The sequence below is a fragment of the Silurus aristotelis genome (genome assembly GCF_946808225.1).
Source record: "Silurus aristotelis genome assembly, chromosome: 15".
NCBI classification, from domain to species: domain Eukaryota; kingdom Metazoa; phylum Chordata; class Actinopteri; order Siluriformes; family Siluridae; genus Silurus; species Silurus aristotelis.
In genome coordinates this window covers 15,444,230-15,471,286 of record NC_139588.1, presented here as the reverse complement: position 1 = coordinate 15,471,286, position 27,057 = coordinate 15,444,230, and the positions used below count along the sequence as shown (strand labels likewise).

Here is a 27,057-nt window from a genome sequence, read left to right as displayed (position 1 = left end):
ACAAATAAAATGGACTCAGGACCCATAAAATATATATGTAGTTAAATAAATATAGCCAATCACATGAAAGGACAAATGGATAGACATTAACAGTGTAATCAGTGAGGTACAGTCTAGAGGAAGTCTGGCTTTTCTCTCTGTGTCTGTCGAGCTAAACAGGTTCTTGAGGTACCAGTGGCCTGTGCTCCAGTGCTCCTATCCCTTTCTTCACGTCAGGTCTGCCTGATTCATCCCAATGCCCTGACTTTGATGAAGTCATCTGGAGACCATTCTGTGCAGCTGGGGATGGTTCCAGATGAACAGACTAAAGATCGATGAAGTTACTGAGCAAGTCAAAAATTCAAATTTTATTTGTCACATACACATTCATACAGAGTACGACATGTAGTGAAATGCTTTTTGTCTCAAGAAGTTTTTCCCGTGCCACAGTCACCACTGGTTTGCTCATTAGTAATATTCCAGATCATATTCCAAACCATGAACATGTAATCTTTCTAAGGGACTCTGTTACACAGCCCTGAAGTTTTCTGGTTTAATTGCATCTAGTGAAGAAGGTCAAATTGTACAGACCATTTCTTGAATTTATGGGTTTTTTTTTTTTCAATAACATAACAAAAATAACTAAATAAAGACATAATCAATAAAAAATAGAACATAAATTCATGTAATGGCTTCATACAAAACATTTGAGTGTTTCCTTTTCAACTATGTTCATTTGTAATAAAAAAAAACAACAACAAAAAGGCATATTTATAAGGGAACCGTCACTCGGTATAAATCAAATCATGAATAAACAAACAAAATCATAATGCAAACTTAGGGGAGACAATGTTTCTCAGGTAAAGAAGGCAACTGATGTCACTCATGGCAAATCTATTCGGTCTGTCACTAAATTATAATGATGGAACTGTAGTGCACATTCAGTGTCATTCCGATGAGGATGATATATACATTGCAACTTTATAAAATATTTATCTCCGTAAAGCTGTCTTGAGATAATGTCCATTGTTAAAAGCGCTCTACAAATAAACCCGAGTTAAACTGAACTGAATTCTTTTTGACAATCAGATGTTTTGCACACCAGATCACGCGGTTTTGAATTCAGCCTGTGGCTCCCTCTTGCGGTAAGGCAGAGTCTTTTTATGGGTTGTTCAACGGGAGAGTGTGGTTTTGGATTAGTGCCATAAGGTAGGGAGCGGCCCCCGCCTCTTCCCCGCGCTCTCCGGAGCGGCGCGCGAGCTGCACCACTTCTGTTCGCTATGTGTCCACCGGCAGCACGCGCTCTCCGTGCGCTCCTGCTCGTGCTCTGGGCCCTCAGCCCGACGTTTACAGGTAAGCGTCACACACTCAAGTGACACACTTCAGCCTGCTCGTCATAGGCATGCTTTTTTTCACACACACACACACACACACACACACACACACACACACACACACACACACACACACACACACACACACTCACAGACATATTCCACATGCACCTCATCACAGGTAGTTTGTACCTCAGATTTGTAGGTATTTGTGTAACTGTACTCTACAATGAATGCATTTTAACAGGTATTAGTTCAGCACGGAATTGATTATTAACTAATTGTCAAATGCAACTTTTTTTTAATCGTTGTTTTGCAAATGCACAAGTTCGGAAAATACACATTATTGTGCTTAATTTTTTTTTAGCATCACTTGTTTGAATATCATAATAAACCTAAAAAAGTAGAAGTATACTACAAGATGGGGGCATTCAAAATCCAAACTTTGCCTCAGGTTATTCTGTGGTTTTGTTCGAACAAAATATTTAAATTAAATATCAAATGATTTGTAATAGAAAATAATTGAATATTGTTTTGTTTTTTTTAAGAAAGAAATCCTGCATGTAATATGTTTACTACAAAACATGATATTGTTTGCAATGGACTTTGCAACTGAGCTAAGATTACATAATTAAAAAATAATAAGAATAAATCATGGCTAAAATGAGACCCAGATATTCTCATAAGTGTGCCAGCAGGGCTGATCTAATATGCCAGAGGTCTGCCTCTAATCTGTGCTTTGGTCTGGCTTACAGTAGTAACATTCATGTAGCATGCATCCACTATTAATTATAATGCAAAAACTGTTTGCAGTGTACAGAATAAACTTTAAGCATTCTTCAAAGGCATTCGGGTCATACATATCAGCTACTGAAACATTAATAAAAATGTAGCTATAACCTACCTATGTTGACAGTTTGTTTTTGTCCTTTGCCATTCAAGATCACTTTCAAACTTGAATTCCTTTGCTATAGGGAACCATCATGAAGGAACTTTTTGTCTAGTACACTCTCATGGAAAATTGCTTAGAAAGTGAGAGTCGTGTGCCAAAAAAGCAAAAAAAATAGAGAGTGATCTCACTGTAGAGCCAGCTAACAGAGAAGAGATCCCACTAAAAAACAAAGACTGCAAAGGATGAGTGCAATCTGTTTAGGCAAAGTGCAACATACAGCAGTGTATAGTAAGCATAGATCAGTATGCATTTCAGAATATTAGAGTATCCCCAGAGAAAGTAAATTGACTAGATTTAACAAGGCACAAGTCATGCTGCAGATGTTTTTGTGCTCCACTCTTAGTTTGTGAAATCCGTTTCGGTCTGGACTTTTCTCTACGTCTGTCTTGACACACTAAGGAAAGAGCAATATAGCTGAGGAATCTTGGAAGTAACTCTGTCTTATTGAGCACAGTTAGCTGCCACGTTACAACCGTACATTTTCTCTCTCTCACTTTTTCTCTTTTTCTTTCACTTTTTCTGATTTGGAAGTGGTTTTGAAAATGAGGTCAACCAGTGCAGTCTGGAACTGCTGTCAGCAGCTGTTTATTAGGCGTCTGTTCTGACTCTATATTTCTAAATTTCCCTGTTTGGTGACAAACACCAGCATCTGCGTGGACAATTCAGAAACAATCTGTTTTACTTTTTGCAAATCTGCTTTTGTCCGTACTTTTATTTTTCCTTTTTTTCTTCTGTATTTCTTTTCCTATTTTAATCTGACGTATACTTATTGTGTGACCAGTCGATTCCAATGACAACAGCTTTCAAATCTTTTTGTTGCCAGGCATAATTTTTTTATGTAAAATGTAATACATTTCTCATTCTAATCACTAACAATAGCAATTATTATAAAATTATGACTATTATAGCTAATTTAACAACTTTTGTGTCCAGAAAAAAAAAAATTCACCTGGTTTATTTGTAACTTTTTTTTTTATACAAGAATCTGAAAACAGCATGCTTCCTAAAAACTTGGTAAAATTGTTCACACACCACTTTTGGCAGGTTTTTATGATGTAAACAAATGATATCATATATCATATAGCTATCATTTTGGAACATTTTCCAGCCTGAATATATTAAATCACAATGGAAAAAACTAAAAAGTGGAAAACAATCAGACTCTTTTTGAAATTGCAAAAACTTAGTTGCAATTTCTTTTGGTTGAGGAATTCCTTTGTTGATTCGGATGTACGCTTTGGGTCACTGTCATGCTGAAAGGTGAAATTCCTTTTCATCTTCTGCTTACTAGCAGACCACAACATGCTTCAATCAGTCAGGTATTCCTGCAGCTCCTTTTTATGTTGCTGTAGGTATTTTGAGTGCTTTCCGCGTAAGATTTGTCTATTATGTTTATACATTTTGGAGGGACATCCTGTTCTCGATGATGTCACAGTGGTGCTCAATTTTCTCCATTTGGTGGTGATGGTCTGTAAAGTCTCCCATGATACATCAAATGTTTTGAAAATTAGTTTATAGCCCTCTCTTGAACAATATCTTTCAAAAATTGAGAAACCATTCATGCTTTGTAAGTTTTTTTGCAGATAATGGCTTCAGCAGTCAGATGTGAACAATATTGTAAAAAAAAATAGCTAATTGTTATTCAGGGTTAATTAATTAATCATTTAATAGATAATTGCTGGCAAATACTTTACATTAGAATAAATGTCATTGTATCATTTTGGATTCAGCCACATCACCCAGTTAAAAAATTGCACACGTATGTGACCTGTTTAATGTAACTTTTATATAAATATATTATATTTTATATAAAAAAGCGTTTTGACTGTGGCTCCGTGATACCAAACACAGGTTATTGGGTTTATTTCCATTTAATTAGCCACTTACCCAACATGCTCACTGGAGAAGTTTAAAAAAAAAAAAACAATGACATTATGTTCTTAAAATATCAACTCCTTTTTAGCAACATTTTTTGTCTGCTGTCCAGAATTGGTGTTGGTAGTAGTTTATAGTAGTTCTAAACAATGTAACACTCATTGTAGTGATTAATTCCTTCATCTTCACTAACCATTTGATCCTGGTCAAGCTTTTTCTAAATCTAGTGTCAATCCTGGGAACACTGTGTGTAAGGCAGGAGGATTCATTATGGATTAGACATCGGCCCAAGCATTGCACGCAAACACACACACACACACACACACACACACACACACACACACACACACACACACACACACACACACACACACACATTCACACATTTATTTACACCAAGGAGCAATTTAGTATAGCTGGTCCACTGGCTTGTTTGACAGTGGAGAAAACCAGAGAACTGGAGGAAGCCAACAACATGAACACAAATTCTACACAGACAGTTTTGAGATCTGATTTGAATTAGGATCTTTGGAGCTTTTAGGTGGCAATGCTATGTACTGCACCACTAAGTACTGCACCACCCTGCTATTCACAATGTTACATGATAATAATAATAATAATAATAATAATAATAATAATAATAATAATAATAATAATAATAATGCAGACCTTCTAACTTTACAAGGCAAAAAAAGCCACTTAAAGAACAACAGGCCCATTTTACTTTCTCTAAAACTATGGATTTTACATTATGGAGTGTCATATGGCTTTCCTTTCATCACGTTTTTCTTTTCTTTTTTTAACATCCCACTCGGCAGTGGCCAACAACATCAGCCACACACATCTGCCTCACAGATAAAAAATATGTATATGAAAGGTCTTTTTTTCCCACTCAACCCCATATCTAAACACACATCTGGTGGTGTGCTGGTGGGAATTGTTAAAGAGCAAGCAAAAAAGATGAGAGGAAGATAGATAGAAACATGCAGAGAAACAGGAGAAAAGGGAGGTCAGATACACAGTCAAAGGGAGTTAGAGAGGTAAAATGTGCGTGTGAAAAATGTCAGAGTGAGAATAAAGGGAAAATCTTTAATTAGCCAGCTACAGGAATTTGATTCAGCTGTGTTTGATTGGCATGAATGACGATTTAAACTGGAAAGAAGATAAGTCTACAAAGATCTCTAATCCAAGAGGAGTCAGTGCATGACGATTAGCAAGACTGCAGTTGCCTTCCTCAACAGAGCCCATTGTCGAGGAAATGAGATGGCATTTAGTAACAGCTGTTTTTAGATCAATGTGAAGCACCTGGGCATCAGGGATGTCTGTATCAGGAAACAATTCACATAAGTTAGTCAAGATGTACAATGCATTAAGAAAGAATTTAGACCCATTCACATTTTCATCAGTTTGTCACGTCACAGTATTATTCTAAAATGGCTGTATAACTGAGTAGTGATTGTTTTGTAAATTGTTTTACTAATACAAATCTGAAATCATTTTAACGTTTGCATCCAAACTCTATAATTAAACTGAGTATCTTATTTCAATTGATCATCCTTTTCTGCCACTCAAATTAGAGTTTCAAATAGGTTGCATGGTGGTTAGCACATTAGGGGTTTTTATGTAGTTTTCTTCCCCAGTCTAAAGTGTGTTGCAGGCTGATTTGCATTTCCAAACTGTCCAGTGTGGGAATGGGTGTATGGCAGGAAATTGTGTGATTTTGCAATAGGTTTGCATCCATCCAGGGAGTTATTGGTCTAAGCTTCTCTGTGACTTGTTTAAAATAGTGGTATTGAAAATAGATGAATGGATAGTGAAAAAATAATACAAAATCCTAGACATGATTAGGAAAAAAAAATTACCTACTAATTAAACCACCCAGTGCATCTCAGAACAATAAATAAGACCATTTAAAGGAATTTTCTGTAGACATAAAAAAAAAAAAAAACCCACAGTGTTGATGCACTGGTTTAGGAAAGGCACCAAAATGTTCCAAAGAGCACAGTAGCTTCAAGTTCTGAACACAAGTACTCTAGCTAGAACAATTGTTTAGAGAACAGCTTTAGTCAAACAGGTGACCAAAAACCAGTAGGTAATTTTGATCAAACTGCAGAGTTCCTAAGAGGGAGATAAAAGAAGAAAAAACATCTTTGTATAACTTTTGCTACGCTTCAGATACCTGTATCTATGTTCTGATTAAACCAAGACTGAACTCTTTGACTGGAACGCTAAGCATTAAATCTGGATCAAACAAGGCACTGCTCATCACCTGGCCAAATCCATCCTTACAGTGAGGCACGGTCATGACAGCAACATCATGTGGATTTATATTTCAGCAGCTGGAATTTTAACTCTTGTCAGTATTAGGGAAAAGATAAACTGATCAAAGTACAGAGATATAGTTTAGAAAAAACTGTTCAAGAGAGCTTAGAATATTTCAACACTACAATGACACACATATCCAAGACAATTCCTCAGCTATGGTACAAGTCTGGAAATGTCTCAGAGTGGCCTAGCTGGAGCTGGTACTTTAACACAGTTTAAGCTCTCTGAAGAGAAATGAAAATAGTGGTACAATGACACTCCTTTTTTAAACAAATAGAGCTTGAGAAAACCTGACTGGGACCAGCTTAAAACATCATACTTTATACCTTCCATCACTGCAAATGTTCTTGAACAAAGTACTAAGTAAAGAGTCTGAATACTTGTGTAAATATGATATTTCACGTTCTTGTTTTAATTACATTTACATAACTTGTTAGAATTGTGTATTTTTGCAGAGCAGATCGATGAGGGGAAAATAAAAGATTTATCTAAATCAATTAGAGAGGCTGCCGTGTAACAGGAAAATATGAAAAGGTCAGATTACTTTCTGAAGACGTTGTGTATATAGTTGAATCAGAGGACGAATCACACCTGCTACAGCATGTGTTTTGTGTTTTCCTGCTATAAAATATCTAATCCAGCTAATAATGGGTTACTGTATAATTACAATTTTATGTTATACTTCATTGTTTTCTAGTGTATGATGATGTCTATTATGAGTGAAGAGTAAATTATGTGATGTGATGTATATTATAAATGTATATTATTGCAGTGGATATTATTGTTGAAATAATAACAAGGAGCATATTAACAAAGTCTTTGTGTGGGGTTCAGTACAGTGGTAATGCATAAATTTCACATACTTCATTGACACTCTGGCACTCTGGCAGGTGCTTGCCCTGCAGCTTTTTCCATTAGATTTTATTTAAAATGTTGTGGATACAACTGACACTATGATGGCAGACACAATCAAAGTCACACATTACAGGTTATACCCTAACCTGTGATCTAATTAAATGCTGATAGTCAGTAAACTTTTATGGCTTTTTCTGAACGAATTGGGGGGGACAAACTCTTTCATTTGCGCTCTTAGAAATATGAATTTCCTACGTCATATATGTAGGTGGCCGAAGGAGAGAAGAAGGTATGAGGGTGTGGAGGTATAAACTGGAACCAACTTGCCCAGCAGCCTGGTCCATTTGTGTATTGCATACCTTATGCATATTATATACACCGTGTGTATTCACCAGTCATGTAAAAAGGATTTTAGAAATGAATGAGCATAAAGCATTAATAATATAACGCCTGCAAACATCATTACAGTACCTTCTCCTATAGTTTAAAAATTACACAACTCACACTACCTTTACTAGAGATTTGGCCTGTAGTAAGCTCAGCTCATTTGCTGTCCATTAGTGTTTTATTGGTATTGAAATTATGATGCTTTGCTTTCACCTCATAAATTGTTTCTTTGAGGTGAAAATTCTCTTGTTTAGTTTTATAGAGCTCAGACTAATCCAGTATTGATCAAATTTATGAAAGCTTTTAAAAAATTAAAATTTTGCCTGAAGAAATACCATGAACTTTTTTGTATTTACTATATTCTTATCTTTTGGGCTAGTTTTCATAGTGTACAGTAGCTCTTGATTTTAATTTCCATTAATATATATGTTATACATATATATATATATATATATATATATATATATATATATATATATATATATATATATATATATATATGGATGGTGATCTCTGTTATATTTGTCAAGTTGATGATGTAGAGGGTCACCTTTTATTCCGTGTCCAAAGTTGGAAAACAAAAAAAAAAAACGCCCGCTTTTTTATCTTAATAAAGGTGACATCATAAGATATCTGCATTACATTTGTGTCTGGTGCTTGTTCAGTATTCTTTGGCAAGAAATCCTACCTTCACTTACACTCCAAAGTTGATTTAACAACTATGAAAGTGTCAAGTTCTGTGATACATTTTTTTTCCATAACAATAAAACCCAGACATTCAGAAACGAGAAGTTTAAAAAGTATTTTCCAATAAACAGAGTACCAAAGCACACAGCAGAACATTACATAAACATCATGTCCTGGCAACATCCTTGTTCACGTGTGCTTTTTAAAGCCACTCCTTAACTGAGCAGATGGGTTTCTTATTTCTTAAGATGAGAAAATGCACCAAAACTGTAGTTTAGCAATGCTCAAGTTGCACAGAATGTACACTGAATACATGATATGTATAGTGAATAAGTTTTGTAATATTGAAATACTTGAGGCCACTTCTCTTTGTCAGGACTATGGTCAGGCACTACATTCCCCATCAGCTTTTGCACCTAATGGGGCCTTGTAACGTTTGCCCACCTGATTCTCATTGTCTCATAACACTTGCATATAGACTGACTGTTTGCAGCACCCCTTGCCTCTTTTTTTTTAATCTTCTTTTTGTTTATGCTGGTTTTTGTACATTTGTTCCACTGTTCATGTCTTGATCTTTCTTTCCTTCTTTCTTTCCTTTTATTTTCATCATGCTCGTTTTGAACATTTCCACTTTATTACATATTTTTGCACTTGTATTCACTTCCCTCGTATTACATGACACTCTTCATCTTGAGCCCCAAATCCACCAAAAAAATGTGCATTATAAACATTTAACACATTATTTTTATTGAATTTGCATTTAACACTTGAGGGAAGCCCTTATTCAAAGACACTTACTGAATTGTCAAAAATATATTCTTAAGCTAATACGAATAGGTCAGGCCCAAAACCACTGATTAATTCCTGTTCAAGAGGAATTGCAGTAGTAATAAATTGCTATATGAGTAAGATATATACCATACTGCAAAATCCTTGCATTCACATAAGTGCAAGTTGTACAACTTGAAACTAGTACAAATGAGTTCATGTACAGTAATAGCCAGAGAATAGGAGGTGATAGTAAGCATAAAGGTCATAGCATAAGTCAGCCACAATTTCTGTACTCTTGCAAATGATCTAAAGGCACATGTTTCACTTATTTTATGACTTATGGCAGGTTTTTTTTATATGAGAGGAAGAGCAAGTTTCTACTCTTGTAGTCTTGTTGCCTGGTGCTTCTTTAATAATGACAGAATTAAAGGTTAATGAAAGATGTCTATGTTACTGGAATGTCCTGTCATTAATGTTAAGTTGAAGTGGTCTAATAGTACATTGTGACCTTACATAATGCAACACAAGGTTAAAATATGACAATACAAGTTGTAAAAATGTGCGATATTGGCATACATCTAATGCAGTTGCACAATTTGAACACCAGAGGACTCAATTTGTACTACCCAGAGAGTTAAAATACTGTATATACAGAACATGCTGCTCACATCATCGTGTCCTTTCACAAACTTATAAAGTGTCCCGAGATTCTGATCTGAGCTCCAGATCAGAATGGCTGACAGTTGACAGCTTTTAAAAACCAGCCCTATGCTCCTCTGACTTACTGAGTATGAGAAAGAAGAACCAGAATCCAGGCATTTTAACCATCTTTGAGCTCTAATTCTATCTATAACGACACATTGTGTAGTACTATGAAGCTCGGTTTCAGTTAATCATTTTTAGTGTTTTCAGGTCATAGACCTTTTATTTAATAGATACATGAAGATTTTGGAAAATTTATACATTTATTTGTGTTTTTAAGATGATGAACCTTTAGTACATTTTGTCATTTGTCATTTGTAATCTTAGTTCAAGTTTAATACAAAATATATATTGTTTTGCAGTGTTTAGGATACATGTAAAACAAAATACATACAGTACACCAATCAGGCATAACCTTATGGCCACCTGCCTAATATTGTGTTGGTCCCCCTTTTTGCTGCTGTAACAGCTCTGATTAACATAATTAACTTCTTCAGCAATTTGAGCAATTATCTACAGTTGCTCGTCTGTTGGATCGGATCACATAGACCAGCCTTTGCTCCCCACATGCATTAATGAGCCTCGGCCGGTTCACCACTGTTCCTTTATTGAATCACTTGTGATAGATACTGACCACTGCAGACGGGGAACATCCCACAAGAGCTTCAGTTTTGTAGATGCTCTGACCCAGTCGTCTAGACATTGCAATTTGGCTCTTGTTGAACTTGCTCAAATCCTTATGCTTGCCCATTTTATCTGCATACAACACATCAACTTTAAATACTAAATGTTCACTTGCTGCCTAATAATATTCTACCCACTAACAGGTGCCATGATGAAGAGATAATCAGTGTTATTCACTTCACCTGATATAATGTTATAATGTCATAATGTTATGCCTGGATGGTGTATATACATATAAAAAAAAAAGAAAAATGAGGAAAAATAAAAACAAGAGTTTTATTAATCTTTCTGCCATTCCTCCAATTCAAATTTTGTTCAAAATATTGTTGAATTGTGAGTCTATTGTTATTCAAATTAAATCTTTAATTAAGATAAAATAAGAAATTTCCCCACTGTGGGACGAATAAAGGTATATCTTATTTTAAGTTGTGTCAAGAACAATATAAAAACTGTTTTGGAGTATTAAACCCAGGTGAAATTTAATTAGCACATTTCACATTCCTAGTGTAATCTTTTGGCAACACTTTGGAGCTTGGCTTTCATTATATGCTAAGCAGATCATTATTGCTCTCACCAATTCACATAAATAAACGTAATAAATCTTTTTATTGACAGCATTGGTAATAGGCAGTCATTTTGTTTTGGTCTCTCCTAGCATTTAAACCACTCCATCCACGCAATGTAAAGCTAACGTCAGTGGAGAAGGGCTTAAAGGTGACATGGGACCCACCTAATGAGTTGGATGGTCGTCCAGTGGATCGATACAGTATCGGCTACGGCAAATCCATGCGGTCTTTGCGAGTCATCAAAGTGGACAAGGACCGCCGCTCCGAGGTACTAGAGGATGTAGGTAAGGTGGCTAGATGTTACATTACTGGCTGTAAATTTGACAGTCAGTAGTCACGCAAAGATGTAAATGAAATGCAAGTGTTAAATGCATGAGAACAGCATGCATCTGTCTAATTTGCACGGTGTGTGTGTGTGTGTGTGTGTGTGTGTGTGTGTGTGTGGTTGTGTGGTGCATGTGTGTTAGAGCCTGGAGTCCTGCACTTTCTCAAGATCAGTTCTGAGAATGAGGAGGGAATGAGTAAACCAGTCTACAGAGCAGAAACTCCAGGAGGTATGTTTGTGTGAGTGTGTGTGTGTGTGTGTGTGTGTGTGTGTGTGTGTGTGTGTGTGTGTGTGTGTTTATGTGTATGCATGTGAAAGTATGAGAGAGCTTTCCATTGTTTACTATTACTGCTGTTATAGGTCTTGTTTTTATCACAAAAGCTATGACGTTTTTGTGCATGTTTAATTGACTGCATACTGGTACTCACAAAAATACATCCTTTTTTTTTTAATGGTCAATGTATCGCGAGTCTGTTATATGAACGTTTTTACACATCCGAGTGACTACACTGATATATCACCATTTTTAATATTCCATGGTCAATTAACATTTCAGCAGAGTCCTAATGTGGCTAAATGTAGTTTTTGATCTTTTACATAAAAAAATATTTATAACTTTATTGCCTCCCTGCTTATTCTTAATCTGCCTTTAATACTAGAGTGGGTGACTAATAAAATGACACACACTTGAGCATGCTACAGAATAAAATCAGTTCAGTCTGCATTTCTAATTATTCCATTCTCCTCTATTATTGGCCGTCCTCAGAATTTGGAATTGCACTCCTCCATAAAAAGCCAATAGTCAAGCTTTGTTGTCAGACCCAAAACCGAAATCAAGGCCTTGTGTTGTGGCAGCTTGTCACCCATCTAATGCATGCCACATAAATCTCAAAATTATTTCCTCTCCTTCCTCTGACAAACAAGATCCATGTGCAGAGCTCCATTTGAACACTCATAGACCAGACACAATAAATTAGTACACAATTAACTGCTGTGTGCAGGCCGTAAATTTCTCAATCGAAACATTTTTAATTTCATAGTTCAAGTTTGGATGAATGTTAGACAGTATACTCTCATAGTTTGTGAGTTGGACTCTGGACATAATTGGAACATAATAAGTCAGGATTGTTGTAAATGAAACTGAAAAGAATGGATTTTCTTTTCTCATTACAGGTGGGGAGTGGGTAAAACTTGATGGTTTTGCTGTTGAAGGTGGTTCTTCTGCAAACGGCTCCTCACCAGGTAGGATTTCATACAATCTACTCATTATTTTCAATACCTTATGTCAGTTCTGCAAAGAAAATGGCACTTTTAAGTAAGATATTTAGTAGATGTGAGAGGCAATGACATAGGAAGGAAACATGCACCAGACTATAAACTGTTTATCCAGTATCTTTCACCAACTGTGGCATAAAGAAACCACACCATAATTAATTCTGGGAAAAATATGAAGTTTTCAGATTACAGAATACAGTGTTTTCACTGCAGCAGAGTTTTTATCTGGTGAATCGTTGGGGTTGGGCAAGAAATGCGTTTGGAATCTTTTTGGAATGTATTTCCCTCCAGATAGAGAAAGGTATGTTTGGCTGGAGGACAGATACAGCCCTACATAATATATATCTTATATATATAATCTAAGACAATCATAATACTACATAATACAATTGATTTATAGCTTAGCTTGTATAAGATATAACTGTGGTCAAATGGGCAACTTGTTTACTTGTTTAGCTGCAAAATATGGTGGTTTATTAGCTCATAGTTTTATTTTTACACTTTGTGGACAAAGCATTTTACTGCATGTCGTACTCTGTATGTATGTGTATGTGACAAATAAAATGTAATTTGATTTGATTTGATTTGAAGTATACGAACACCAGGCCATTACACCAATATGTGTCTTTTTTTAAAACCATGAGCATTAACACTGAATTGGCCCTTCATCTACTTTTCTGGAACTCTTTTCACTAGATGTCTGGGCCTTGGAATTTGTTTTAGTCACATTTCACATTCACATTTCAGTCACAGACGCATTAGTAATGTCAGCTGAGAAGGTCTGGTGTGTATTCTGTGTTCCAGTTCAATTAAAGGTGTTGAGTAGCATAATCTTAGAGATACAGATTTTACATCAGTAATGCTTATCCCCAGAGAGGGATAGTGCTTTGAGAGATGTGCCAGAGCACATGGGCAGCAACGTGAGCATGGACGCTATTGTACTACATTTCTGAAGATTTTCTTATATGGGTTCAATACAATAATATTCCAAATTTCCATTTACTTGGCACCTAATATCAAACTGTATACTTTGTAAATGCAATGTTTGTAGTGAACATCATTGCTTAATGCCACTGCTTATTAAATTTTAATTTGATTTGATCATTATGTGACTGCCACCACAATCACATACTAAATACTAATACTAAAGTATTTTGATATTAACTATGCCAAAAAGCTCTGTAGTAAAATGTCTCTGAATTGGTGGCTATGGAAGGCCAAAACTTCCAGATGCTGTAAATAATGTTTTCTGTGCAAGCGTCATTTACTATATTTTTTTGGCCCTAGAGAGAAACATATTAGTTTCACAGTTATATATATTTGAATAATGCATTTTATTAAGCTGGCTTGTTTTAATCTAAACTGTAAGAGTGTTACCTTTCTCATGGTAAATGGAAGGAATTTGTCTAAATAAACCAAATGACAGTAGTTTCCTTTACTCCCAGGAGTAAATGAGGTAAAAGAGAATCAAAACAGAAGGTTGTAGTAGCACTTTGGGTGCTTTGTCAGATAGAGTTACTGCTTTTAGTCTTCAAATACCTTTGGAATTGTCTGAAGGCAGCAATAAATACACTTCTATTGCACTTAGTATATTATTACTCCCTTTTTTTGGGGATATTTAGCGTCTCTTAGTGGATACATTTGCTACAGCAGGATCCAATTATGTCAGATTATTTAGACTTAAAAGATAAAGCAAAGCTTAGAGAAAAGATAAAGCGATAACATTGAAAAAGACTGAGTTAAAAGAGATTGTTCTGCATCTGATTGACGTCTGTGGCATTGGCATTGCCTTAGCTTTTCTAATATGCTGACTCAGTACTGTTTTAGATTTGTCTTGGAAATGCCATGGTGTTGCCATAACATTGCACTCTAATCTCTGTCTAGCTGGGAGCAAGTAAGAGATATACGTAAGTTAATGTCTGTCTGTGTCAGAGTGCATTGGGTTCACTTAATTTTTGAAATGCAATGTTTTAAAATCATTTTATAAAAAAAAAAAAAAAAATCTTTATTATTTTCCAGTATTTTAAATGAATACAATAATAATTCAGAAATCCTTAAAATAATCAATGGATTCCTTTCCTTAGCCATTAACTAATGACAGACATGAACTAAAATAGGAAATGGGTTAGTTTGTGTTTTATCAAATTGGAAACTGAAAACATCAGTTGTGTGATGTATTCACCAAGTTACGTGTTGCTTAACTATTGGCGAATATGACATGTAGGAATTCTTAATTGGTCCTTTCAGTAAAACCAGGTGTGAACACACGCTGAGAGCCAGGCCCTGTGAAGTCAGCTAAGTTCACATATAGCTGGACTCTGTCAGCTGCTCTTGCCACTAGAGATGGCCAGTTCATCCAGCACCTGCCAGAAAGCAAGAAGGAATGCTGTGAGGTGCATACTATAAAAGCCCTTACAAAGGGAAGAGTATGTCATTGGGGAAAGTAAGAAACAAAGAAACAGATGGCAAGAGAGGGAGAGGCTTTTACTCTATACTGAATGATGTGTGAGCCCGGTTTAACTGCATTGCCTAAATACTTGTCTTTAAAGGAGAAGAGTACGGGTGATATCGTTCATCTTCAGTAACCAATTTATCGTGGTCAGGGTCGTGGTGCATCTGGAGTCAAGCCCAGAAGTAGTATATATGAGGACGCCAGTCGATCATAGGGCAACATCTACAAACATTTACAAACTCACTTACCCGTAGAGACAACGTAATGTATCCAATCCATCTACTGCCCTGTTTTTGAAAGTGAAAAGAAACTAAAGAACCCACATTAAATCCAAATGGACAGGGAGAATATGTAACTTGAGCTCAGAATTAAACTAGGAACCTTGGAGCTGTGAAGTGTCAGTGCTACCTACTGCACATCATGCCACTCTTAAGGGTAATAGTTACTAAAACAACTGGCCCTAGATAATTTCAAAATACCTACAGTATATGATGGTAAAATCATTGCCGCTATTCAAGTGTCTTTCAAAAAAGTATAGACTCTTTCTTTACTTTAGTACAATATTATTTTTATGGGTCTAGTAATGTACCTTCAGCAACTGTGCCAGAGTGTATATGTTGAAATGTTGCCTATTAGAAAGTGAGACAGAATGGAAAAATGGTCCAGAATTAAACCAAAGTCCTCTAGCAGAATGATTTCAACTCACATTCATCTCTTTCTCTCTTTCTCTCTATCTATCTTTCTCTCTTTCTCACTTCATCTCTCTCACACACAATTTTTCCTTCTCTTCTTCCAGACCTGTTTCTCCAACGAGAACCCATTCACCCCAATTGCAGCGATAGCACATACATGTTTGTCCTTTTTTAATGTACTATGTTTCTGATACTTACTGTACAAAAAGTATAAATGATAATTTTAATAAATACTGTAGTTGGCATAGAAAAATAATAATGAGAAGATGAAGAAGAAGAAGAAGATATAGAAAACTTTCTAAAACAGCTGAAAGGAGACTCCATCATGTAGTTCAGTAGTGCAGAGAAAACACTAAATGATCCAGAGCAAAAGCACTCAATGACAAAATTTTGTCCACTTCTGACCAATCCAAAATGTCTTTTCATAACAGTCAGCCTAATGTTGCTTGAGGAACCCTTGATTAAGATGTATTATTTTGATTACAAGCTGCAATCAACCCTCAAAATGCAGTGACACTGTGTATACTGATAAACGGACACAAGACTGCAGTCTATCATCTGTGACTGATTACTGAGGAAGACAGAGGAAAAGCCCAGGGGGATGTTATTCATTACACTGTCTGTGATTTTTAGACTGCACCGCATTGAGAAGAGAGAGCAAAAAGTAGGACACAGAAGAGAAATGGGAGAGAAATTCATTCTTTGACAGAAAGAGAGGAAAAACTGCCTGGCTGTCTGCTGGCCAAGTTCAGTCATATGGGGAATAACACTAAAAAAACAACGAAAAGGAAGTGAGGGAGCAGAGGAGTGTGTGGTCCTGAATGGCTATAAGCATTGGATAAGCATGAATTACTAAACTCTCTCTACATTCTGCAAACTTTTTATCTAAGTCTAATGATCACATTTGTTTGCTTCAAGTATTAATAAACATTTTTAAGCCAAAGTCTGACATACACAGGCAAATTGATGCCACATTAAAAACAATCTAACAACAGATCAGCTACAGAAAGTCACGAAGGTCTTAAAGTTAATGAATAACATCGTATAAATGGTCTTTATCCTAAATCGTTGTCTTTTATGTTTTCACAACAGACTGATTTATGTCATTTCTGAGGAATGAAACATTTGAGTTAAAAAAGTTGAAAGACTCATTATGTATTTACACACTAATTATTTACACAGGTGCATCTGAATAAATTAGAATGCCGTGGAAAAGTTCATTTATTTCAGTAATTCAACTCAAATTGTGAAACTCGTATATTAAATAAAATTCAATGCACAAAGACTGAAGTAATTTAAGTCTTTGGTTTTAATTGGGATGATTTTGGCTCACATTTAACAAAAACACAACAATTGACCTCATCTCATAAAATTACCATATGGTGACCAATCAGTTAATTAACTCAAAACAAATGCAAAGGTTTCCTGAGCCTTAAAAATTGTCTCTCAGTTTGGTTCACTAGGCTACACAATCATGGGGAAGACTGCTGATCTGACAGTTGTCCAGAAGACAATCGTTGACACCCTTCACAAGTAAACCACAAACATCTATTACCAAAGAAGCTGCTATTCACCGAGTGCTGTATCCAAGCATGTTAAGAGAAAGTTGAGTGGAAGGAAGAAAAAGATGCACAGCCAACCGAGCAAAATCAATTAAAAAATTTGGATGAACTTCACAAGGAATGGACTGAGGCTGGGGTCAAGGCATCAAGAGCCACCACACATAGACGTGTCAAGGAATTTGGCCACAGTTGTTGTATTCCTCTTGTTAAGCCATTCCTGAACCACAGACAACGTCAGAGGCGCCCTACCCAGGCTAAAGAGAAGAAGAACTGGACTGTTGCCCAGTGGTCCAAAGTTTTGTATTTCATTTGGAAACCAAGGTCCTATAGTCGGGAGGAAGGGTGGAAAAGCTTTTAGCCCAAGTTGCTTGAAGTCCAGTGTTAATTTTCCAAAGTCTGTGATGATTTGGGGTGCAATGTCATATGCTGGTTTTGGTCCACTGTGTTTTTGAAAACCAAAGTCACCGCACCTGTTTACCAAGAAATTTTAGAGAACTTCATGCTTCCTTCTGCTGACCAGCTTTATGGAGATTCGGATTTCATTTTCAAGCAGGATTTGGCACCTGTCCACACTGTCAAAAGCACCAAAAGTTGGTTAAATGACCATGGTGTTGGTGTGCTTAACTGGCCAGCAAATTCACCAGACCTGAACCCCATAGAGATTATATGGAGTATTGTCAAGAGGAAAACAAGAAACAAGAGACCAAAAAATGCAGATGAGCTTAAGCCCACTGTCAAAGAAACCTGGGCTTCCACACCACCTCAGCAGTGCCACAGACTGATCACCTCCATGCCACGTCGAATTGAGGCAATAATTAAAGCAAAAGGAGCCCCTACCAAGTATTAAGTACATATACAACAAAATAACATACTTTCCAGAAGGCCAACAGTTCACTAAAAATGTTTTTTATTGGTCTTATGAAGTATTCACATTTTTTGAGATAGTGAATATTGTTGAGTTTTTGTTAAATGTGAGCCAAAATCATCACACTTAAAAGAACCAAAGACTTAAACTACTTCAGTCTGTGTGAATTGAATTTATTTATAACACAACTTTCACAATTTCAGCTAAATTACTGAAATAAAGGAACTTTTCCACGACTAATTAATTTATTGAGATGCACGCACACACACGCATATATATAATATTTCTTTTTCTGTGTATAATTTTCTTTGTTTCTTCTTATTTGAACTCAAATAAAGCAAAACAAGAACTCTAATGCCAGCATTGTCTCTTGTTAGGTAGGAGGTCACCTGAACTCTCCTCTAGGATTAGCACTCGCCCTACAAATCTAAGACCAACAGCGTTACGTCAGAGAGCCCCTCAGTCTTCCGCAGGACCTGAGGCTCCACAAAGAGGAGGACACCTGCCTATCCGCTCTCAAAGCAAACCTAGGGTGGACCTCAGTCAGCCCCAAGCTGACCAGCGCAATGCTAAACCTAAACTAGGTGAAGACAAGAGGCATCTTCTGAGAACAATACCTTTATTACTAGATTTAGATTTTCCTCTAGCAGCTTGTATGCTTTGAGAGTTAACTAGTATAGTTTGCAAACAATTTAGTATTCAAATGCATGTTTAGTTTGTGAATAGCATGTTTTATATAATAAAACATCGATGTATCTGATATTTTCCTCTGTTTGTAGCATCTGAGTCCATCTATGTGGTGTCACTGCAGGGACAGAAGAACGTGCCAGCAAGCAAGATTGTCCATACAGAAATACCTCCTCCAGGTAGAGTTTGTTATTGTAGCTCAGTATAAGAAAGTTATATCTTGCTTTTTTTTGTAAATCGCTTAACTACTTGAACATCACTGGTGGATACGTCCCTGTTGTGTAATTTCTTTCCCAAATGTCTGGTATTATACTATAAATACAGTTTTCCAAAATCCTAATAGTACATTTGCTTTAATGTGGTCAACAACATATCTGGCAGCAACATATACAGACTTGATAAATTAACATTCAGGTTCATTTGCACTAACAGTTACATCTGCTACATAAGAGTAATAATAAAAATACAGGTAGAGTCCAGGTTTACTGTACTCACTGCTTTTACAATATATAAATATAATATGAATATATAAACGGCCCATTACCTATGTATAAAAAGCTAGTATTTAGATAGAAATAGCATTAAATATTACTGACCGAGCTAGATAGAACCTTAAAAAATAGTAATTAAGCTAACATTGGATAAGTCTATGTTTAGCAATCGTTTTAAAAAAATGTAATTCATACGTGTCTCCGAATTTGAAATAAATTTGCAGTAAATTAAAATGTGCATATCTTTACAATAAAGTTTTTCAACTTTTAATTTTTAAACTTCAAAGTCACACAGTCCTGGACATTTATGGAGATCATTATAATATCAAGGTCATGACACTGCATAAGTAACACACACTTTTACATAAGTATTTTTAAATGCTCAAAGCCCTGTGCATTTAATGCTGATATACTGTAATGATATGACACTGTAGCCTGTCTTTTGGGAAATCAAGTATTTAATTATTAAACATGTTTATCAGAGCAAGAAGATGTAGAGGAGGCAGAAGACATCACAGTGAGGATTCTGTCTCCCCAGTCTGTTGCAATCACATGGGTGGATCCACTTGTCAAGAAACAGAAAAGTATTCCTGAAGGTACCAGGTAAGAAACGTGTCAGGTGGGTTTTGGAATAACTTGACTGATGCATAGTTTACATTACTTTGTATTATAAGGGAGAGTGTCTAATGAGAAAGTACGGAATAATTTAAGATGGATATTTGCTGTCATAATAAATGTCCCTTTCTTGTAGGCAATATACTGTGAGGTATAGGGAGAAGGGAGAGTCTGCTCGCTGGGAATATAAGGAGACCTTACAAAGGCGACTTGTGATTGAAAGACTCTCTGCTGATGGAATGTATGAATTCTCTGTTCGAATCACTCAGGGAGACCAGCATGGAAAATGGAGTGTATCCGTATTCCAACGGACTCCTGAGTCAGGTATGGATTAACCAGAATCTTTATTATGAAAAAGCACCAATTACATACCAGCTGTTTGATATATGGTTAATTTTTTGCAAGCCAACTTTTGTTTAACACACAGACACACAAACACACACTCAACGCTCTTAAGACTAAGGAGCTCATTGTGGACTTTCGGAAATCTAACAGCAGGAGACATTTCCCAGTCTACATCAATGGAACTGAGGTAGAGCGAGTCTCCAGCTTTAAATTCTTGGGAGTTCACATCTCTGAGGATCTGTCCTGGCACCAGAACACTTCAGCTCTGATTAGGAAGGCACAACAACGCCTGTACTTCTGAAGGAGTCTCAAGAAAGCTCATCTGTCCCCAGAGATTCTAATGAGTTTTTACCACTGCATCATCAAGAGCATCCTGACCAACTCAATCACTGTATGGTATGGAGGCTCCACTGTGTGTGAACATAAAGCTCTGCCAAGGGTGGTTTAAATCGCCCGACGCATCACTAGCACCTAACTACTTGCCATTGAACACCTTCACCACAGTAGATGTCTGTGCAGAGCTCACAACATCATCAAGGACTTCTTACATCCCAGTCACAAACTGTTTAACCTCCTTCCATCAAGAAGGAGATACAGGAACATACGCACCAGAACCAGCAAGTTCAGGGACAGCTTTTTTTCATCCACCATCACCCTACTGAACTCTACATTACACCATTAGATCATTGTAAAAACACTGTATATAACTTCTGTACAATTAAACATGCAATGTACATATTACATAATGTATTTTTTATATACTCCTCATTCTCTACACATATTGTGCTTTACATACATCTGCACTATTTTATTTACGTGTATCTATATATACACCTTACTGTACATTCTGCCTAATATTTCACATTCACAGTGTGTATATATATATATATATATATAGAAGGTTATAAGGTTATGGCATTAAAAAATGCTGGAAAATGCATAAAAAAAGTTGGATAAACAAGTCCACTATATATATGTATATATATATATATATATATATATATATATATATATATATATATATATATATATATATATATATATATATATAGTGGACTTGTTTATCCAACTTTTTCTATGCATTTTCCATAAAAAAGTTGGATAAACAAGTCCACTATATATATATATATATATATATATATATATATATATATATATATATATATATATATATATATATATATATATATATATATAGTGGACTTGTTTATCCAACTTTTTTTATGCATTTTCCAGCATTTTTTAATGCCATAACCTTATAACCTTCTACTGGTTGTTCCTTTATAACAGTGTCTGCACATTTTTTTCTATGCCATAGCCTTAGAACTATTTATTTGTACTTCTCAACAATGTCCACACATCTCTGCACTGCTATAGCTTTTTAATGTATTCATTGTACATATGTTTATATATATACATATATATATGTTACAGCATGTACATATGCTACATATTTATCTGCTCTATTTGCACGATTGCTACTTTTTGCACTTCTGGTAGATGCCAGACTGCATTTCGTTGCTGTGTACCAGTACTATGCAATGACAATAAAGATCTGTCTATCTATCTATCTATCTATCTATCTATCTATCTATCTATCTATCTATCTATCTATCTATCTATCTATCTATCTATCTACCTATCTATCTATCTATCTATCTATCTATCTATCTATCTATCTATCTATCTATCTATCTATCTATCTATCTACACATCTACACACATACTCCTGCCAACACATAAATACAATTAAAAAAGTTTGATCTCAGAGTTATGACATAACGTCCTCTGTGTAATGCATCATTAATTTGTTTCTGCTTGCCTGCTTGGAAAACTAATAATGACGTTACTTTCTTTAATGAAAAACCTTTAATTTTGTTTTTTCTAAATGAAAAATCATAAGGAACACTCAAGTTCCAGAGTAAAATCTCTGTATTGCTCCTTCTCTTTGGCCATGTATACTTTACTTCAATTAAGACCTTTTATCTTGCATCTAACTCAACAGCACCCTCTGGCCCTCCTGAGAACTTCGAGGTGACACCACTTAGAGGGAAGGGCACAGCGGTCACTGCTACATGGGATCCACCTGAAGAACCCAATGGTAAACTCAGAGGTGAGACGTACAGTGACTTCTGTTTATAATATAATACTTTTGTTTAGGTTTAGTCTGTGATGAGTATAGCCAGCCTTCCAAAGGAAATGGCTGTGAAAAGTTATACTAGTATTTTTACAAGTTATAAAAAAAAAAAAAAAAAAAATTCCTAGTTTTACATGTTGTATTGGTAAAAGTCCTGTTTTCTATTAGTCAATTAATCCTGTCAAAATATAAAAGATCATTTGTATTTTTTTGTTTTTGTTTTTTTTCCAGAATATATACTGTCCTATGCTCCAGCTCTGAAACCCTTTGGAGCAAAGTCATTAACATACCGTGGTAGTGTTACCTCAGCCACCATTGATGGGCTGACACCTGGGGAACGATACGTCTTTAAAATTCGTGCATCTAACAGGAAAGGGCAAGGACCACAATCTAAAGCCTTGAGTGTTGCAATGCCAGGATGTAAGTAAAAAAAAATCTCTTTCTGGTTACCGTATTTTTTATTTTTTTATAAGCCGCTACTTTTTCCCACGTTTTGAACCCCGCGGTTTAAACAACGAAGCGGCTAATTTATGAATTTTTCCTGGGTTTTTCCCGGTTTCACAAACTTCAATCCAAAAAACTGAGACCCATAACATTAGACTAATTAAATTTCCGAACGGAAACGAAAAAACGCAACTCACTTGTGTTCTGAGCTGCAAGGCATCGGCACGGCAATTTTTAAACGCACAACGATGCCAAAAGATAAACTCCTGAGAGAAATAGTTGTGAAAGGAAGGAGGAAGACAGTGAACAATGACTTTCTTGGTAGGCTACTGTTTAGATACAAGCCATTGTAACGCGTTGAGTCTGGGTCATGGGAGAGGTCACTAACTCCAGTTGCAACAGAAATCATATAAGCACAGACAGGTTTCCAAAACGAGTGGTTTTTTATTTTTCTTTGCAACAGCGTTACGGTTTAGTCAAAGAAACTTAAAAATGAGCATCAGAAAATAATAAGGACATATTTCTCGGTCTTGCACACATGCAGTAATAGCGGAAAAATGTGGCGGCAGGCTATTCCCAAAATGCCGCTCTGCTTTTAAAGGAGCCACAACATATTTCACCCGTTACATCGTGTAACAGACACTGTCTTTCGTTAAAGCCTGTGTAAAGTTCATTAGTTTTAGTGTAGACTTATTTATGTTCAAAATAAAAACTTTGTCAAATTCAGTGGGTGCGGCTTATATATGGGGGCGCTTTATAGTCCGGAAATTACGGTAACCACTTTAAGGTTAGAAAGGTTACCTTCTCGGGTACTAGAAGGTAGAAGGTATAACTAAAATAAAATATCACACTGCAATGTCCATCATGATTATTGTGCTAAAAGCAAAGGGATATACTAAGGTTTGGTGTGTTCAAAAGTCACATCAATATTTACAGTGGAAAGTACAGCAGGCTTTCTTAGGCTATTAAAATGACTTGTGTCTAAAATCTAGCATCTGGATTGGATTTTTTTTTTTTTTTTTTTTTTTAGTTCTATTTTTTTTGCCTTTAATGACAAATGTGGAGACTGTGGGGTTTAAATTTTTTATTTATTAATTTAAGTCATACTGCAATAAAATATAATATAAAACCACAGGTACTATAAGACGAGATGAAAGTTAAAAATGAGGTTTAAATTAATAAACTATATACTCTTCTATATACTATAAACTTATAAATTACAGTGCACAGTGCCTACTGAACTGAGCTTCATGAAATTCTACCATGTGCATGCACTGTAGACATTTTCTGTTCATTTTATTCACATTTATCCGTTAATAAATAAAATAATTACAATGCTAAAATTTTGTGTTCATCTTCAAGAAACAACATTTTGTTAAATATACTTTTAAGTAGATATAGTTTATTTTACACGTTTATTATTATCATGTAAAATGTTTGTACTCTTTGTTGCCAGCCAGTAGTACTGCCTCACGACATTCCATCCAGTCCAAAAGCCCCTCCAGAACATCTGCATCTGATTCCTTAGAAGATCAGGATACAGAAGACACGAAAGAATCTGATACCTATACCATTACTTCTCCACCCACAAACAAGAAGTCTCGCCCTCTTTCTCAAACACGGTCTTATCACAGCATTTTTTCATCTTTAAGGGGCTCTGTCAGGAATTCAGGTACCAACTCTAGGACAACTGTCAGCCGTGATAAAGAACATGAAGAGGAGACACCAACAGACACTCCCAAAGAAGATGAAGAAACGGCAAATGAAGCTGTAGAAGATACGCAACCTGAAAATACTAACAATGTTCCATCAAAAACCGAGAATGATGAACAACAGAAAGTTTCAACTGCATCTAAGGAATCAAGCCCTATTCTCAGAGGTTCATTACCCAAAACTTATTCCTTCCCTTCAAAGTCATTGACACCTCGCACACCTTCTGTTGTCAATACCGGGCGTATAAGACGACCACCTTTTAGTACTTTGGGGACACGGTCAAGGTTTCAGAAAGGAACATCTTCTAGTTTACCCAACAGCCAGGACCCAGTAGTCTCAAAGACAGTCCACACTAGCTTATATCCGGAAGATAAGGTTGGTACTAGTGTAGCAAAATCATTCACCCCATCACCTCAGGAAACTAAGATGGAAACAGAGAGAGAGTCAATATCATCATCATTGTCAGTGCCATTGTCATCAGCAGGGACAGGTAGAGTGTCTAGCCCAGCAAGTCATGCAAGTAAATCAGGGCTTGGCCCTCTTTATCAGAATGGTAGGAGAATAACGCAAGCTAATGGTCACAGATATCAAACAAGACAACAAAAAACATCTGTAAGCTCAGCTGCTTTATCACAGCCTTCAACAGTATCAAGCACTGATGAGCAGGATACCCACCCAACCAGCATCTTGGACACAAAACATGACAGTAAAAATGACCACAAAATGAAAGTTAAAAATAAAGACACACCTTCCTCTTATCAGTATACCACTAATGTTCCCCCTACAATAAAAGTAGAAAAGGCACAGAATCTTGATAACAATAATTATAAAGACAAGACTGTTAACAGTTATTTGCCTTCATCTCAGATTCCTTCTACACAAAGCCCAGGACATGGTTCCTCTGTATCCAATAGAAATTCCAGGATAGTAGTTGGAAGTAGTCAAAGAAAAGATGGCAGGGTCCCCTGGAGCAGGACAGCTTCTTCTGTAGGAGCAGGAAGGCCAATTCTGAGAGGAATGCCAATCAATCCATCAGTTTCAGGAGAGCATGTCAATGGTAAAATTAAAACGTCCCCAACAACCAACACCACTAAACATTTGGTTAACCCTAACCTTGTAAAGCCCACTGTAAACAGCAGGCATGAAACCCCAAGCAATGGACAGACAACTTCCAATGATCACATACACAAAGAAGAAACAGGTTCAAGTAATGATCACAAACATGATTATCTCTCTGAGGTCAGCAAAGAAACCCATGATATTGGAAATAAGAATTCAGAACCAACTGCTTCCTCCAAAACAGTTGTCTCAGATGTTAAAGATATTCAACAGTCTGGTCAAACCTCAGAGGATAGCTCTCACTTATCCTATACAACTCTCAGTAGACTTGGTTTGGGTTCAAATGGAAAGGTTCGTTCTGCTCTGATGGCCAGTCGACTGAATGAGTTACGGTTGCGTGGTAAATTACAGACAGTACCAAATAAACCACAGGGCTCTGCTGCTAAACAAACATCCATATCACCACCCACTTCAACTGCCTCATCCTCTTCTCCCTCCCAGAACATGGAACACAAAGCTTCAACTGCAGATCAAGACACAGGTGCTAGGCAAAATGCTAATGTTAGATCAACTATGGGATCAGCCTCACATTCATCCCTGAGTAATCCTGCTACCGATCAAAATTCTGGTGGCGATACACCAACTGATATTAAAACCCCCTTAGCAGCTCCAGCTAGAAATCCAGTGGTGAGATCACGCTATCCAAGCAGATCTGACAAACATTTCAGAGGAAAAACCCCAGTCAGCATTCTCAAACCTAGTTATGTGCAAGGTAAACTTAATTTAAATTCACAATTATTGTTTAATTAATAGCTACTTTTAATAAACGTGTAAAGTTACAGTGTTTTTATTTCATTTGCTTGTGCAGGCAAGAATGGACGACCAAATCTTACAGCTACAAATGGCAAAATTGTATCTACATCAAATGAAAATACAAAAGGAAATGGAGTCAAATATATTACAGGCCCCGATGGAGCCAGATGGGTGTGTTCACTTTAATAATCGTTATAAGGAATGATATTACACATATAATCAGGCTTTAGAAACAACTTTAGGAAAGTCTAAACATTATCTTAAGGGATATCTTTATGTTGTGGCTTAGGTCCTGCCAAGTGTCTTTTTTAATCTTTCTCATGTATTTACAGTGAATGTACCCTCCCTTAGGTTGTAGATCTGAATAAAGGAGTCTTAATGAATGAAGATGGAAAGGTTTTGCAGGACTCTAGAGGGCGGCCCAGGAAAGTAGTCATTGGAGAGGATGGAAAAACAATTTTTGGT

General features: G+C 36.2%; 1 protein-coding gene across 2 annotated transcripts in view; it reads left to right on the top strand.

The window, feature by feature from the left end:
• The first annotated feature begins 1,178 nt into the window (after window positions 1-1,178).
• Window positions 1,179-27,057, top strand: part of fndc1 (fibronectin type III domain containing 1) — a 41,116-nt gene continuing 15,237 nt past the window's right edge. Inside the window, exons 1-13 of one of the 2 annotated variants that reach the window (XM_083562210.1) lie at window positions 1,179-1,332; window positions 11,207-11,401; window positions 11,585-11,671; window positions 12,616-12,684; window positions 18,666-18,872; window positions 19,068-19,154; window positions 19,949-20,069; window positions 20,218-20,405; window positions 22,432-22,539; window positions 22,795-22,983; window positions 24,464-26,551; window positions 26,648-26,763; window positions 26,944-27,055. In XM_083562210.1, coding sequence (XP_083418336.1) covers window positions 1,260-1,332; window positions 11,207-11,401; window positions 11,585-11,671; window positions 12,616-12,684; window positions 18,666-18,872; window positions 19,068-19,154; window positions 19,949-20,069; window positions 20,218-20,405; window positions 22,432-22,539; window positions 22,795-22,983; window positions 24,464-26,551; window positions 26,648-26,763; window positions 26,944-27,055 — 3,640 coding nt within the window. In that variant the 5' untranslated portion in view covers window positions 1,179-1,259. The remainder of the gene's footprint in view (window positions 1,333-11,206; window positions 11,402-11,584; window positions 11,672-12,615; window positions 12,685-18,665; window positions 18,873-19,067; window positions 19,155-19,948; window positions 20,070-20,217; window positions 20,406-22,431; window positions 22,540-22,794; window positions 22,984-24,463; window positions 26,552-26,647; window positions 26,764-26,943; window positions 27,056-27,057) is intronic. The other variant, XM_083562211.1, reaches the window with a different exon arrangement.